This window comes from Oculina patagonica, chromosome 4, assembly GCF_052425735.1.
Source record: "Oculina patagonica isolate OP01 chromosome 4, crgOcupat, whole genome shotgun sequence".
Taxonomy (NCBI): domain Eukaryota; kingdom Metazoa; phylum Cnidaria; class Anthozoa; order Scleractinia; family Oculinidae; genus Oculina; species Oculina patagonica.
In genome coordinates this window covers 3,449,535-3,465,992 of record NC_135761.1, presented here as the reverse complement: position 1 = coordinate 3,465,992, position 16,458 = coordinate 3,449,535, and the positions used below count along the sequence as shown (strand labels likewise).

The window sequence follows — 16,458 nt, the reverse complement described above, 5'->3', positions numbered from 1 at the left end:
GGTCGGCCGTATTGCCTACTACCGACACTCCATCATCATGTGGACTGCTTACTTAAGCTACATCAATTGATTTTTACGTTTCATCAACTGGGGACATTTACAGCGACTTTACTCTCCGGCGAAAGATTTTTGATTTTTTAAACAAATTTGACACGATATTTTATATTTGTTTTAACAGGTGACCGTATCGGACCATTTCGTTTCTGTATCTCGCCACTTCTATGTTCGTACTCTGTAAACCTTTACCCGCAGGGTCGTTTTCCTTCGTCTCATCTTAGTCCTTATCCTTCGAGGACCCTAAAAAATTTAATTTGTAAAAAAAGTAATCAAAACCTAGCCTGTTGCAAAAAAAAAAAACCTTTCGCGTTTTTCGTACATGCTTTCCAGTGAATTTAATTTAATTTATCATTTTGGATCAAGTTTGTTAAGTGAGGGATACCAAAAGAATCGAGTGTAACGACATCGGTCAAATATCCTGCTTATTTTATGTGAAATCAACAATAGGATTAAAGACCGTAAAATCCAACAAAGCGTAAAACATCTTTAAATAATTAAGATATTTTCTTCTTTGTAGTGACTTGAACTCTAGAAATTTTCAGGGCAAATTCACAGGTGACGAACAGAGAGCAGAGAAATCTTGAGAAGGTAAGAAAGGAAATCAAAAATGTGAAAAGAAAAACATTGGTATTGACTCAACTTCGCAATATTTACATTTCAAATCAGAACTGAATGTCTGATTTTTTTGTATTTATGAACAATGCAGGAAAATTGCTTGCGGCAACGATTAAAAAAGTAATGCACTGCTTCTACGAATACAATCTAATCTTTATTGAATAACTATAGGAAAAATTGAAAAATGAATTCCTAACTTTTACTAACAATCTCCGCTTTTTGTTGAATGCAGCATATCGGTTAGAACTTATCATGAGGGGAACATTACTATCAATTACTTGCCTTTTGGCCATGGTGGCCCTGGTTACATTCACGGAAGGAAAATTTTTTCCGTCGAAAGAACACGAACAAGGAACGGAAGATCACGATCCCATAACGCACGAGCACGAAGAACACGATGAAGACGAAGAAGGTTCTTTCGATTCTGGGAGCGGTGCGTCGGGTTCTGGTAGGTATACTAAAATGTAAACTTTTAAACTTGTCATTACACCGACACTGAGATTTAAATTTGTTTTCGTCAATGTGTTTGAAGTTAAATCAGACATAGGCTCGAGTTACTCCAATTGTAAAATTTTGAAAAGAAAAAAGATTTATAAAGAAGAAGCGATGATGAAATCGCACGGAGTGAAACACTCAGCAGGTCAGAGATCAAGAGGAACTCAGAAGAATAGCACTTGATGTTAACAATGAGTAGCTTTTATATTTATTTAAGTTGGACAAAAATCGAATACAAAAAATACTTTAAATCCTATTGCGCTATTTCCTACCCTTAATAAAAGGTAAAGATGTAAGTAATTATCCGTGATAACACCAACAACAATTTCTTATCAGAGTCTGAGAAAATGAATTTCAAAGTTCGCAAGCTATAGGCAAAATCTCACGTGTAGCCATTTTGTAAAATCGTCTTGAACCGATTCAGTGGAATTCAGTGGAACTTCGAAATTTGTTTTCGATGTTTGGTGTTGTTAGAAAAGACTTCTTTTGATAAGATATTTAAAGCAGTAACAAAAGCTTGCAATTAGGTGGAAATAATTTTGGTACATAATTCTGTCTAATAACTACTCGAAGTCCTGGTGAATTCCATCTTAATCTTTTAGTGAAGGACAGCATTATCAAAAATCACAGTGACCGTGCAAAAAAAACATTCACTAGTTCACGTTAAAAGTCAATCAAACTCTTTACAATGAACGCAAAAAAGGTGTCGAGAATGAAGTCGATGAGAAGTGGCGTGTTTTACCTGCTGGATCACTCTGCCGTCGAAAGGAATCGTACCAACAATTAAATCCGCCTTTTGGACATCTTAATACGACCACCTCGTAATTCCAGCTCCTTTACTCTTGCCGGGTTAAATCTCGATAAGTGATTTTCTTGCGTCGTTCGCTTGGTCGCGATATTTTTTCCTTATTACAAACTGGGATTCGTTAGAGCGGTAACTATTCAGGAGAAAAAAAAATAAAGGAGTCAGGCCATCCCCGCTATCTCTTAATAAGTTAATTGACAGCTTAACCAAACAAATGTCATTAAGTTGAGTTTCAATGAGTAATATCGAATTAATTCGCTTATGGAGACTGGAAAATAAGTTAGTTATATAGCAGCAATTCGTCATGATACTCAAGTTCGTTACACGAAATAGTTCGATCAATGGCTTTAGAAATGGCCAAAATTACAAAACGTTTTCGTTCTGTGGGAGTTCATTAGCCAGAGTTGCGTTTAGCTTTTACTAGTTAAAAGGATTGAAAGTTTGTTACAAAAGAAGTGAGTCCCACCTGCGAGGCATTATAACAATTTCTTTTGAGGCTTCCGGTTACAAGCAATGACCTTTTTACATTTTAATTTCGTTTGACAGGGGCAAAGGACGCTCAAGGTTTTTCGTATCCGGCGCCTTATCCTTACCCCTCTCCGTATCCCTCCCCGTATCCCTCACCATATCCTACCCCATATCCTTCACCAATGCCTGGCCCGTATCCCGCACCAATGCCTGGCCCGTATCCCGCACCAATGCCTGGCCCTTATCCCGCACCAATGCCTGGCCGCTATCCTGCACCACACCCTGCCCCATATCCTGCACCATACCCTGCCCCGTATCCCGTAACATACCCTGCCCCATATCCTAATCCCGCACCATATCCCTACCCGTATCCCGCTCCCGCGCCCGCGCCCGCGCAAGAAGAAGAGGAGGAAGAGGAAGAAGAGGAGGAGGAGGAGGAGGAAGAAGAGGAAAAGAAGAAAAAGGATAAACCCAAAGATGAGAAAACTAGCGACGGCAAGAAAAAACATGAAGACTAAGCCAAGAGCACCATGAGAGACAAGTTTATTTTATTAATTAAGTAGAGCGGTTTCTTAACTAACTGCCGGCTTTATGTAAAGTCATTTAGTTTGAAAACTCTCTTAGCCTTTTTGAAATAAACACGAAGAAATAAAATTAATATAGTGATTTATGCAAATCACGGCGCACATTATCTTAGGTTAAGTCTGTGTAATAATAATAATAATAATAATAATAATAATAAAAGCTTTATTTAACCTGGAAAGAAATCTATCAGCATTTATAAAAAATGCTGGTCTTAACAAGATGTCCAGTAATAAAATCTAAGATTAAAATTACAATACATATAATTTACCTAAAATTTACTTTTAAGATATATCAACTGCATTGGTATAAAAAAATTAGACTGAGCATTTATGATTCTTAATGTCAATTTCTTTCAGATGTTTAAAGAGTTGTAGTTTAAAAGAAGATAGTTTAGTTTGTTTTCTTAGTTCTGTAGGTAGCGAGTTCCAGTCACTTGCCCCAGCATGTTTGAATGTTCTTCTTCCCGATAAGGTTTTGACTTGGGGTAGGTCGATAATGCCACTGTTCCGTAATGCTCTGCCGTGGAGTTCGCTTCTACTGGTAAAATAACCTTCTAATTGCTTAGGACAGTTTTGCTTATTTACAATTTTAAAGATATAAATAAATCGAAGAAATCGTCGCCTGTTATATAGTGTTAGTAGTCCCAGGTTGTTTCTCATATGTTGTGTACAGGTAGTTCTATTAGCCTTGAGAATTACTCTCATGGCTTGGTTTTGTAGCTTTTCTAGCTTGTCAGACAGGGACTTATTACTTTCATGCCATATAATGCATCCGTAGTCAATCACTGGAAGAATTGTGTCCGAGCCAAGTGGCCCATACAGCCGGAGCTTATCCTGGTTTCTGTAGCATTAAGCAACTAGGAGTATTGCTACTTCCCCTGGATGGGATGCTAGTCCATCACAGGCTTACCCCTCAGCAGTAAATTCGCCGGTACCCATTTATACACCTGGGTGGAGAGAGGCACTGTGAGAGTAAAGTGTCTTGCCAAGAAGACAAACCCGGGCCGTTCGACTCGGAGTCGAGCGCGCTAACCATTAGGCCAACGCGCCTCCCCCCACATTATCTTAAGGCAGAACAAAAGAAACTCACGTCAAAAGAAAACAACTCACCGCAATATTTTAAGAAAGTCAACATTTCCGTAAATCCAGTTTACAGTGCGTAAATCGTTTGAATAAATGCGAGAGAAAAAATCAAAGTTAAACAACAACAACAACAACATTCTGGCAAAATTAAGTTTGTTCTTCATTGGTGAAGTAAAAAGCGGATTTTATTGAAGTTTGTTTTTTTGGAAAACCTAAAACCTGGTTTTAGATTCTGCGTAAACTCGCAATTTGTTTACTTATTTAATTAGCTCCATTCCTCTAGTTGGGGCAAATACCATTGAATGCCTCCCACCTGTACACCTAAGCTTGGGCTTTCCAGCTTCCAAGTGGATCGTACTCAGTGTCTGTAAGAGGGGGAGAGGGAGGGGTGCTCTCTTCTGATTCTCTTAGGGATTCCAAGTCAGGGACTGGAGAGTGATGGTGGTTGGTTCTTTCCGCAGGCAGGGTGTGACCAATTCAGCTCCATTTTTCCTCAGAATCTGCCTGCCTATTGTTTTTTTTTTTCTCATCTCCGCCAAACCTTAACCTCCTCATACCGACATTTTTCAAGCCACCACCACTTTTCGTTATGACAAATTGGAATTGTTTATATTTCAATTTACAGTTGAGTCCCAATTTTTCAAACCTCCAAGGAAACGAAAATTGGTTCAAAAAATCGGGAGTTAAACTAATCGGGGGTAAAATTGCAGTCACCCGAGGGGGGGTACTCCCATAAATTTTGGATAGGGGTGTGCCGCCAAGGTTCTTAAACCCTGACCCTATTTAAGGATAAAGAAAGCGAAAAAACTAGGCAAAACCGAAAAATGACACCCTATTCGAGGGGAGGAGAAGCGTTCCGTGACGACCCAAATAACGGCTAACCGCGCACGGCAAGACACAACTCTTTATAAAATCGCTTTACTAATGCCTGAACAGAAAATTCAGTTTTAAGATACCATTTTTTTCGTTTAGCTGGGCGTTTATTTTAGCTAATAAAATTTAGGTACCCTATCTAAGGATCACACCGGGAACACATTGCCAAAAGGAGCAAAAATGATACCCTATTTAAGGACCGAGAACCTCAAAAACCATACCCTATCGGGCGGCACATACCTATATAGGCCACATATGGGAGTACCCCCCCCCCCCCCCCCCCCCCGTGCAGTCACCTTTGTCTGTGTGAAGCTAATCCAAGGAAAACGACTTTGGTTCTAGTTTATCGAGAGGTTTGAGAAATCGATCCATTTTTTCTGGTAAAAAATCACTCGACGACAGCATAGTAAGATAAATTGCGAACCAAATATATAAGTAATGAGAGATTTTTATAAATAACACCAAAAAGGTATTCATAATCTAACTTTTGTAAAGGAAAGTATTCTTCTCGTCTCTTCTCTTTCACACAGTGTGGATAGTGGACTTCATAACACATGGAGGCGGTTGTCCGGTTAGTTTATGTCAGTGACTCGGTGATGGTTGATTAAAAAATTGAAGAAAACGAACACTGCATGGATTAAAAATATGAAATATTAAGGCGGTGTTACACAGGACAACTTGCAACAACTATTTTTGGGCAACATTATGGGGTTGCTCGCCAAAAAATCCGAATTTAACCTATAAAGAAGATCAATCTGGGCGTGGCTCAATTTTTTTCTGACACCTAAAAGATGCCATTTTTCATGCCTGACTGATCTAGACTGCCACCAAAATCTCTATTTTTCACCCCTAAGTGAAGCGACGAGCATCCCCGTCCCCTTCATATGGAGTCCCCCCCCCCCCCCTTCGGGAAAGTTTCTTGAGAAACCTGGCGAATCACTTACCCTGATAATTTTACAAACCGAATATGCTGCACTCTCCATTCTCCTTTAAGTGAGACCAAAATCTGTATTTTACACCCCTAAGCGAGACAACGAGCATCCCCTTTCCTTTAATAGCGACCTTCAGATTGGACTACGAGTACGAGATTGAGTACGAGTACGAGTTTTCAAACCAAATTCGTGTGCCTCCTTTAATCACTTATCACACCAATCTTATCCCTAACGTTTATTTATGTGTTAGTCAGCAACAGGAAAGAGTTATAGTTTGGGGGATACAATTGTGTCGAAATTCCAAAGTCGTACTCGTACTCGATCTCGTACTCGTAGTCAAATCTGAAGGTCGCTATTATGGGAGTCCCCACCCCCTCTGGAAAAGTGACTTGAGAAAACCAGCGAATCACTTATCCTGACAATTTTACAACCAGATATATTGCATTTTCCTTTAAAATTGAAAATATCAGGACGATAACGAAGACTTGGGAGAAAATAGCGGGGTAACGATTATTTGTAAGGTATTTTGTGTTCACAACAGTAATCGGTACCAAACAATTTCATTTAGATACCTTGGTTATTTCATGTTCATTCACCAATAGGATTTAAGATCGTTTAAGTCCGACACGCACGTTCGTAATAAATAATTCACAGATTTCAGTTTCTACTTATTAGTTACGTTTACTCTCTAGAAATTTTCAGGTAAAAACCACAAATGACGAAATCTTGAAAAGGTGGGAGAAATAGTTCCAAATGTTCAAAAGAGGTGGTATTTTTACTTTCTATTTTACGGCTAACGATTAATGACTAAATAGATTGAACAGCTCCTTCGCATACATTTAGTTAGTTGTCAATGACTGAAGTAATTGTGGGAAAATCAAACATTTTTTTCATTTTAACTGACAATACTGGTTTTCTTTCATACAGTGTTTATGTTGAGGACAAACCATGAGAGCAACACTGCTGTTACTCGCCTGCATTTTGGCATTTGTTGCCTCAATGAAACAAGATCAAAACACGAAAGATCACGATCCCATCACGCACGAACACGAATCTCACGATGAAGACGAAGAAGGTTCGTTCGATTCTGGGAGTGGCACATCGGGTTCTGGAGAAGGTAAAACTATAAACGTATTACCGTAAACCAGTTACCAGATCTTAAGAATTAGATTTGTCGGAACTTTTTTAGAGCGTTGGTAGCAAAATAGGTCAGAGTGAAGTTTTGAAATGGTAGGAGAAATTTTAAAATTGATTTTTAAATAACTTAAGGAACTGAATGAAATTTGGCATGTCTCTAAATGTACCACGGGTTAGTGATCATTCAGCGTAACACACAACGATCACATTGGATCGATCACACAAATCTCGATTACACAGCGATACATTTTTCTTTCCATTGATTGCAAAAAAGGATGGACGGAGATCGCCCCGGTGACAAAACTACAAAACTAACAATAGGGCGTGTTTTGACCTGCTAAGTCAATTCAAGACAGAAAGGAATATAATCTACAGTGGAACCTCCTCTATCTGATTACTTCACTGAAGCAAAACAAAAAAAAGAAATTATGAAAATAGATAAAATACAACCAAAAAAACGTGGAAAATTTCCAATAAAGTTGTCGCTGTGGTCTCGATTTTTCTAAAGACGATGAAAAGTCTAGCAGGTTATTGCTAGAGTTTTAAACTAATGTCCTCGCCAAATGGCATGTACTCACAAGACTTGTGTTTGGTGGCCAAGAATACTTTCAAGCTAACGCAGGTTATTACAAATAGAGAGACAAGAAAAGCAAGGCTGACACTACGTAGAAATGAAAAAACCTTAACGGGACAACGACATGATAGAGTCCAAACTGAAAGTCAAAAATGCAAACTCTGGACAGCTGTTTCGACCTGATTGGGTCTCTTCAGCAGAGTGTATGCCGCACAGAATAGAACAACCAGCGCAAAGACAGTTGTCTATAAAGTGCTCGTGGTAATGACAATCCGGATGGACCGTAGATCTTTTAGATCCGATATGCTGTACATTTTCACTGTTTTCACATGGTTTTGCCCATGTTTGCAGTGTTGTTTTTCACATGGTTTTGTCCATGTTTTCAGTGTAAGGATAGTTCTGTCTATTCTCACTTTCCTTATCGAGACAACGACATGATATTTCGAATTCTTGACCTATTGAGTAACAGCCACGCGGCTGTGATCAATGGGCGAGTGTTTGAATTTGAGCCCATCCGGATTGTCATTACCACGAGCACTTTATAGACAACTGTCTTTGCGCTGGTTGTTCTATTCTGTGCGGCATACACTCTGCTGAAGAGACCCAATCAGGTCGAAACAGCTGTCCAGAGTTTGCATTTTTGACTTTCAGTTTGGACTCTATCATGTCGTTGTCCCGTTAAGGTTTTTTCATTTCTACGTAGTGTCAGCCTTGCTTTTCTTGTCTCTGTATTTTTATTTTTGGCTGATTAGAGCTGTCTCCAGCTCCTACGTACACAGCAGCATTTTCGTCCGCGGTCCCTTGCTTTCTATTGTCACTATTACAAATAGAACTTATTCCACTTTGATTGAAAAATGGCTTGTACTGATAACTTACTTCTTTAGAAACGGTAGCGAGGAAAACGAAACATTTTGTTCAACTGCAGAAACAGCGGACGACTGGAATCTACGTACAGTGTCTTGCGTGTATAGAAGTTTTCACGGTGCATTTGCGACTCCGTTTTAACATTAGGAGTAACAACCTTTTCACTTTTTAATTTGTTTAACAGGAACAAAGGACGCCTTCCTAGGTTGGCCTTCACCGTATCCCTCTCCGTATCCCTCACCCTACCCCTCACCGTATCCCTCCCCGTACCCCTCTCCGTATCCATCCCCGTACCCCTCCCCGTATCCCTCCCCATATCCATCCCCGTACCCCTCCCCTTATCCTTCCCCATATCCCTCCCCGTATCCTTCACTGCATGGTTCCCGTTATCCCGCGCCTTATCCCCCGCCTTATCCCACACCGTACCCTGCCCCATGGCCATATCCTGGTCAATACCCCTCCCCGTATCCCCCAGTTGTCGTCATTAAAAAAATAATAAAGAAAAAGAAGAAGATTAAGATTAAGAGGAAAGGAAGAAGACGAAATCGAAAGTCAAGGAAACAGTAACGACAAGGAGGAAAACGAAAACTGGAAAGAGAGCAGCACAAGAAACAAGTTGCTGAAACAGACTGATGATCTTAATACAGTAGCTTAGAAATTTTTATTTCCTTTATGTCAATAAACACGCGGGAATAAAACAAATCATTAGTGCAATAAAAAATGTTTATGGAAATGGCCATGATCACTGTAAACAAGCTTAACTGTGCGAATCCAAAAAACGTGAGCAGCCTGAACAGTCTGTCTATTTTCTGCGCGGAAATTATCCGGCCCTCACGTTCAATCGTGGGGGCGCTATCTTGTTTTTTTTTTTTTTTTTAAATAGAGAAGCTGGGAAGAAGGCTCAAGTTCCGGCGCTCTATCGACTCACGTCTTCGTTCCTCTCCGAGAAGGGTTACGGGATCATTTTCCTGATCAGCGGCTAGTTAAAAAGCCTATCTGGAGACAGGACAAAACTACACTGACCTCCACTCTGGGTATGGGGGACAGGGGTAGGGTGGTGGGTAAAAGAGGGACTGTTTACGGTGTCTATTATGTCACATTTGATTTTTTTTTACCCCGACACAATATTATACCGAAAAAATTCCAATCTTCAGGTCTTTCGTATTTGCATTGTAATGAATGAATTTATTTCTTTTGATATCAGTTAAAAGAGCGTTTAGTTCTGTTTTACGTACGTTATATCTATTGGAGGATTCCAAAACAAATGAGAAGATAGTTCACAATACTTTTTTCCGCCGGCCTCTTCTATAAAGATTTTCTATAAACCATTTAAATGAAAGGCAGTAAATTTAGGCCACAATATAAAAACAAGTTAAGTGAGAATGAGAGTTAATTTAACTACTTATAAATCTACCTCTTTCCCAAGGTCTCAAAGAGTGAGAAGAAGAGAAACCCTGGGAAAGAGGGCCAAATTAGTTCCCAGGGTCTTCCCCGTCCTACTGAATCGAGTAGGGAACGGGAATCAGAAAAAGCTGAGCCTGAGGTCAAGATTCAAACTCAAAATCATTCTCGCTTTCACTCGACCTTTATTAGAAAAGCAAAATGAAAGCTGGCATTCTTCTGTCACCTTTATGTATAGGTAATCACATTATTTCGAGTGCAATTTGGGATAAATAAGCACGAGTAAATTTTTCAAAGGCTAACAAAATTGCAAGAGCCCGTAGGGTATGAAAGATAGTTTTCTTAACTAGTTTTCGGCCAGTCCAAGGGAGCAAAATCTGGGTAAATAATAAATTCTATCTTTCATTAACAAATGCAATAATTATACATCCAGCGTCCAGCGTGAAACAAAAAATCTGAGCTGCTGTGAGGGACAAGCCTTAAAAACAGCTGCATTTTAATGGAGTATCTGGTACTGGTAAAAAAAAATTTACATGCATGGATGCCACGTTGATTCTTTGGATTCACGGGTTTTCGCCACCTGAACGATAAGGTTTGTATGTTGTTGACTAAAAAAAAAATATCTCACATAGGGTGGTCACAGGCACCCCCTCCCTCGCTATCCCTAGGTGGGATAAATATAACATCGTAAAGTAGTAAAACAAAAAAGAGACCGCCTCATATTAAGGTTTTTTCTGCAAACCGGAGGTTAGAGATCTGTGCGCATGCAAGTTGCAGGCATAAGCTTTTAAATTTCTTTGCATATGTAAGAAAACTGCTTTCCCTAGAGTCAAGTTAAACTGGCTTATTCCCAGATAAGTCCTGTAGTTTCTTGATAGTGGTTTATTGTTTCATCGTATTTAGCAAGTTTAAAGTAGTGCTTGAAAGGAAAATCTTTGCACATCAGGCACGTACAAGTAGCACACTCTAGAATTTTATACTGAGTGGTACTTACAAAATTGTCAATAAATCTTGACTGAGATCTTTTCCTCAATCTTTTGTGCAACAATCTTCACGTACACTTTATTCTGCAACTCTAATTCAAACAATTTAGGACATTATTATCAGTTTTGCTGCCACTTTAGTGGGTTCTCTAGGGGTTTTCTAACAGTCTATACAGGGGTTTTCTAACAGTCTTATGTCATTCACTGGCAACGGGAAAGAAACCTGTAGATCATAGCAGAAATATTTTTAAGCAACATATCCTTTAACAATAGTGTCGTGATTATGTAAAACAATACTGAATAGATTCCAAGAGTGGTGCTTTTTAAAAGAGGGCTTTGTTCCAATGCAGCTGCCTGCTACTCGACTGCAGAAGAGAGAGTGGCACTGGCATTTCAACCTGACTTTGTTGTTGTTGTTGTTTTTAGTTTTAAAGACTGATAGGAAAAACTATTGTTAGTGCAGTTTTTAATTGAGTGTTGTAAAAAGCAAACCGAAGTAATCACTCTGGCCAACTGAACCACAAAGGACATTATTGATCCAAATATGTAGCTGACACGAAATACAGGAAAATGTGCCCAAAGGAATCATGATTGATGTTGGTTTACCTTTTGATTGGTTGAGAAAGTGCACCAAACACTAAGCGTAGTAATGCAAAAACAAAGCAAATGCAAATTACTTTTGACACTCAATTGAAAACTGCTCTTTTAAGAATTGCCCCCAAATATAGCACCACTCTTGCACAAGCTCGACATTATAGTCCTATACATGTAGTTGATGGCCTGAGTTAATGTCGCCTTTCAAAGTAGGATAGCTAGAGCTGGTTAAACCAAATAGTTACTTTTTTGCTACCAGTACTTTTGGATCACTCTTAAACTGTGAATAACATCTCTGCAAATACACTTGGGTCAACACTTCCATACTCTGTGCCATAAAAAAACCACTGATGATAAAAGTCAAATGTCACACCAGAAGAGTGAACACGTTTATTAATGGCTTCTTTTCCTAACATAGAGCCAGGGCCATCTACTGATGCCTGAATATAGTACTTAGTTTTTTTCTTAACAGCAAACGGAACATGAAATATAACATCAAACCCATAATAACAGTCATTTTACACTCTTTCCACTCCGATATAAAAATCCCAGTTTTGGATGCAAGAATGGATTCATCATTGGCATCTTCATCCACTTCATCTAATATTATTAAGGTGACTTCAAATTTACCACCATCATTTCCTAACAAGGAGACACCATGCAACATTATATCCTTGTCAACTATGAGTGGAAACCATTCTTCTTCCTCAGGATCATTTTCATAGTCACTCTCGGCTCCATGAATAAAACTCTTGAATCTACAGCATCGCAAAAGAGAACCTACTCTATGAATATCCAGGAAGCCAACTGCTGAAGTCGGGGTTGAACTGAAATATTTCATGATGTTACATGTTTCCTCGTCTGTTAATATCTTGCTTGGAAGAACAACATCCACAAATTCGCTCTTCTTCATGACTGGAAAACATATACTTTTAATAATCTGTTCTCCAAGGACCTGTCTTTTGACACAGCCGTCCATTTTAAGTAGTTGCCTCTTACATTCTTCTTTTGCCCAACAATCTACAGCCTTGAACAATTTCACTTCTCTGACTTTCAGCTTATCCCTTTCGACTAATTCTTTTAAAACAGACTTCTGGATGTCCACGAATTCACTTGATTGCAAAGCTTTCTCTGTATTTTTGTCAATCAAACTCCAACAAGGAAACAGAAGACCTTTAATATCAAACTGCTGTGCGCAAAACACATTAGAAATATCCAGATTCTGTCTTAAGTATTTAGCACACTCTTCCGTCAGGTTAGGAATCATGTATTTCTCGGCCAAATACAACACTTGCATCACGTTATTTTCGTTTAAGCAAACTTCATCAGTGTAGCATACGTTGCAGACGTAATCTAACCCCGGCTGCTGGACCCCCGACGGATTTAACGAATCACCGGAAGTGCGTTTAGAATTTCCGTTCAACTTGACATTTATACCTGATTGCCGACAGACCTAGGCAGCTCCTGCCGTGTGTCCTTTGTGAAACCTTTGTACATTTGCATAGGCGTACGGGCAATTTTTGTCAGGGGGGGCGGTGAACCGTTTGCCCAAAAATTTTTCGCAAGTTGCCCAAATTTTTACGAAACAGTTGAAAAGAAACAAGGGACATATGATGCACTAACATAGGACTACATATGAAGTGAACATATTCTTTAAAATGAATCTACCATATGAGCTCATAAAACACGTTAAAAGAAATAGCTGTCTCTGCCATTTCGACGGCCGAAGATATCACTGAATGATACGATCCATGACATTGTTGACTATAGAGTTGGCATATGCCCTTCCAATCTTAATAAGTGCCATGTTACTGACACTTTGTTGCCCCATGGTGCTGCCAAGGTAGGTTTTGAATCTGCGCAACGCACTGAATGATCGTTCTTCAGAACACGATGTAGCAAATATCACTGCAAGGATATGTACCACATTAAAAAACTCTGGAAACATATCAAATACATCATTCTCGTGCTTTATCTCCAGCATTTCTGAAACAGTCACGTAGCCTTATCCGCGCACATGACGAAAACTCGCGTAAATTTTCCGCTCGTCTTCCAGAATCTCGCCGTCAGTTTTGTAAAATTTAGCAACGCGGGAGAAGCTTTCTTTATCAGGTGTTTCACTGTAACAGATATTTCCCAAAGCACAGAGTATTTCCTGGTTATTTCCGCTAAACCTGAGCTCAAGCCCGGACAGCACCTTGTCGTAGACGCGTAGTAGCTCTTAATACGGTGGCAATAGGCCCGCTTACGATTTTGTACCGCTGGCTAATATGCATATGGCATAAGTCGAGTTCTAAACAAAAAAACGCATGTAAGATGCGGATTTGATTCCACTGTCGCGTACATTTTTACGAAACTACGGGCGTTAATTTCACTGGCTCTCGGTACGTCAAGCCCGTGGTAATGGGACAGTGGTTGCTTAGCACGTGAATGCGGCAAATCTTCGAGCGTCTCCAGTCGATAATCTACGATATCTTTCAATTCAAGAAAGTTATGCCGAAACAAAAAAATTACAAATACGTATATATCAACATATGATCCCCTTCACTGTCTCGGGTGAATATAACTGGCTTTACCACGCCGACTTTAAATAAAAAATATATATCTCTTCGAAAAAGACATGGAACTTCTTTAAGAACTGGCTTTGCCCAAATTTCTCTTGCTGCCCAAAAAATCTGAGTTGCCCAAAAATTGGGGGGGCTGCAGCCCCCCCAGCCCCCCCGGCCCGTACGCCTATCTACATTTGTTGTCCTTCGACCTTTTTGTTTTCTACTTGTTTCTGAAGGGCACTATATTGTGTGAAGAGGTCATAAGTTCTACACGTTGCCTGTGTGTAAAGTTTGACACCTCTAACTCTGTAATAATTTGCCACATGTTCCCCTAGTGCGGTTTGTTTTGAAATGTTCGCTCTGGAAGAACAAGGTCTAAAATATTCCATAAAAATGTCGATGTGATGCCTCACCCGGCTGTTTAATTAATACTGTTGCAAGATGTGTTGCTTGTTTTCGCGGATGACATATTAATCGTTTTCACCAAATGGTTTAGCTCAGGCAAGACCATGGTTTCTATCATCCGTATAACTGCTTGAAAGGCTTCTTTTCTTTTCTTTGCTGACCGCGGCCATTGTCACGGTTTTCACGTTTGCTTTCTGCTCACCTTTCTGTTTGCTTTCAGCGCAAACTCCAGGGAAATGCCTATCGGAGCCAAATACGGCTTATCGAACAATGACTTTTTTAACAGACCAATCATGGCGCGTGCTCAAATCCCGGTACACAGTGGGGGCCTCAAAAGTTTTGTCTGCGGCGCAGGCTAGATTCCCTTCCGTTCTGGGAGATTTTACTTCCGCTTAAAACTTAAGCATGCGCAATAAAAACCGGAACACCAGAAATTCTGGCATGATCATTCTCGACCCTAGAGCTCTTGTCTTTTGCAGTGATGCGCAAAAGAGAGGTGCTCTGGGTTCGAGAATGTGGCATGATCAGTTTCATTTTGCAAGAGTCCGACCCGGTGGCCCGTCTTGGTGCCGACAAAAACGATCGCAGCTTTTTGGAACGAGATTTATACGCTCTTTAATAGTATCTTCGATCTACGGCACAGGGAGCCCAGGCTTACTCTTTGACAACTCGGTCAAAATGGCGGCGTCAAAATTATAAGGATTTGTATGAAACTTCAAGGGAAAAAAATTGTCGAACGAAAATATATTAAACCACCAGTAGAGTTTACATTTCACATCCGATGTTGTCTATGCGACGTTTCTTGGCTGTTCTAAAGCATTTAAACCCTATTTAACCGATATTTTTAATTTTAGCTTACTCTTACCTAAATATATGCAAGGGTGAACACTTTCGACCCTAGATAAACACCACTGTTCGACAAAATTGAGCCAGAAATTGCTTTTTATTTGATCCACTCACTCCAAAACTTCGCATGGGCATAGTTCGAAGACCATTCTTTTACTGCAGCGAATTTTTGATTCGCCTGCCTCTCTTCGCGATTTAAGAATACGGAAAAAATAACTATGGTCTGCAAACTTTTAGCTTTCTCCAACACCTTGAACCAGAGAGAGTGGACGCATTTTTAATTAGCCTTGCCTTTCACGTGCAGCCTCACGCTATGATTGGATGATAGTTGTCAGGGCGACCATATTTTTTCCCGTAGGGGAGGGAGGCAAACGAGACCGTCCAGGGTGCTCTGCCTTACACATGTACACTGGCCTGAGCTCCCACAAGGTCATTTTGCCTCACATACAAATTTAGACTCACTGGTATACCGTGAGGGAATTCTGCAAATCCCTTGCGAATTAAATTCATCGCACTTTACAAAACAACAAGTCGCAACAGCAACATCATCAACAATGTAACAAAGCAAAGTGCAATAGCTTTGAGCGTTTGTTCAAAGTGGCTTCGCTAATATAATAAAAAGTCAAAAGATAAGCTTAAACTACACAATTAAAAACATATTATCGTAAACGTCTCAATGAAATATTTTAAAAATTAAACATAGACGACAGTATTGAATTTAAGGCAAGTGTACGTGTTTTCATTTCAATGCAAATGTAATTACTTTTTAAGTCGCTCGCATATATTATAGTAATTGTGGAGAATGAACTTAGAATGTACTAGTCGACACGTGCGTTTTGAATCTTGCTACATTCCTTGTCTGTTCTCAGCTGAACAACATCGTGCACGGTACTAGCATTAGCTATTATATCCGTAGGCTCTTCGCAAAACCTTTTGTGGCTAGGTACGGTTTTGACAGCATTTTCGCTTTGTCGCGTGCCCGTGCTTTGAATCTGTGTGCGGTCATAATATTAATATGCAAGGTTTGCAAAATTCCCTCACGGTACACCAGTGAGTCTAGATTTGTATGTGAGGCAAAATGACCTTGTGGGAGCTCAGGCCAGTGTACATGTGTAAGGCAGAGCACCCTGGACGGTCTCGTTTGCCTCCCTCCCCTACGGGAAAAAATATGGTCGCCCTGACAACTATCATCC

At 39.8% G+C, this 16,458-nt stretch overlaps 3 protein-coding genes across 4 annotated transcripts; 2 read left to right on the top strand and 1 right to left on the bottom strand.

The window, feature by feature from the left end:
• The first annotated feature begins 479 nt into the window (after window positions 1-479).
• On the top strand, window positions 480-3,644 carry LOC144651321 (uncharacterized). The gene is made up of 3 exons (XM_078511270.1): window positions 480-645; window positions 905-1,120; window positions 2,519-3,644. Exons 2-3 carry the CDS (start codon window positions 925-927, stop codon window positions 2,956-2,958), a joined length of 636 nt encoding a protein of 211 aa, XP_078367396.1. The 5' UTR covers window positions 480-645; window positions 905-924; the 3' UTR covers window positions 2,959-3,644.
• Window positions 3,645-6,018: 2,374 nt separating this feature from the next.
• Window positions 6,019-9,099, top strand: LOC144652104 (uncharacterized). Of its 2 annotated transcripts, XM_078512135.1 has the most exons (3): window positions 6,019-6,646; window positions 6,840-7,029; window positions 8,672-9,099. In XM_078512135.1, the coding sequence occupies exons 2-3, from the start codon at window positions 6,861-6,863 to the stop codon at window positions 9,052-9,054; spliced, it is 552 nt and encodes a 183-aa protein (XP_078368261.1). In that variant the 5' UTR covers window positions 6,019-6,646; window positions 6,840-6,860; the 3' UTR covers window positions 9,055-9,099. The 2 variants fall into 2 exon arrangements, with proteins under 2 accessions (XP_078368261.1, XP_078368262.1); XM_078512136.1 differs by having other exon boundaries at window positions 6,019-7,029.
• Window positions 9,100-11,076: 1,977 nt separating this feature from the next.
• On the bottom strand, window positions 11,077-12,762 carry LOC144651160 (BTB/POZ domain-containing protein 6-like). Its single transcript, XM_078511049.1, has 2 exons — window positions 11,722-12,762; window positions 11,077-11,683 (listed from the first exon to the last, which is right to left on the bottom strand). The coding sequence occupies exon 1, from the start codon at window positions 12,760-12,762 to the stop codon at window positions 11,896-11,898; it is 867 nt and encodes a 288-aa protein (XP_078367175.1). The 3' UTR covers window positions 11,077-11,683; window positions 11,722-11,895.
• Window positions 12,763-16,458: the final 3,696 nt, after the last annotated feature.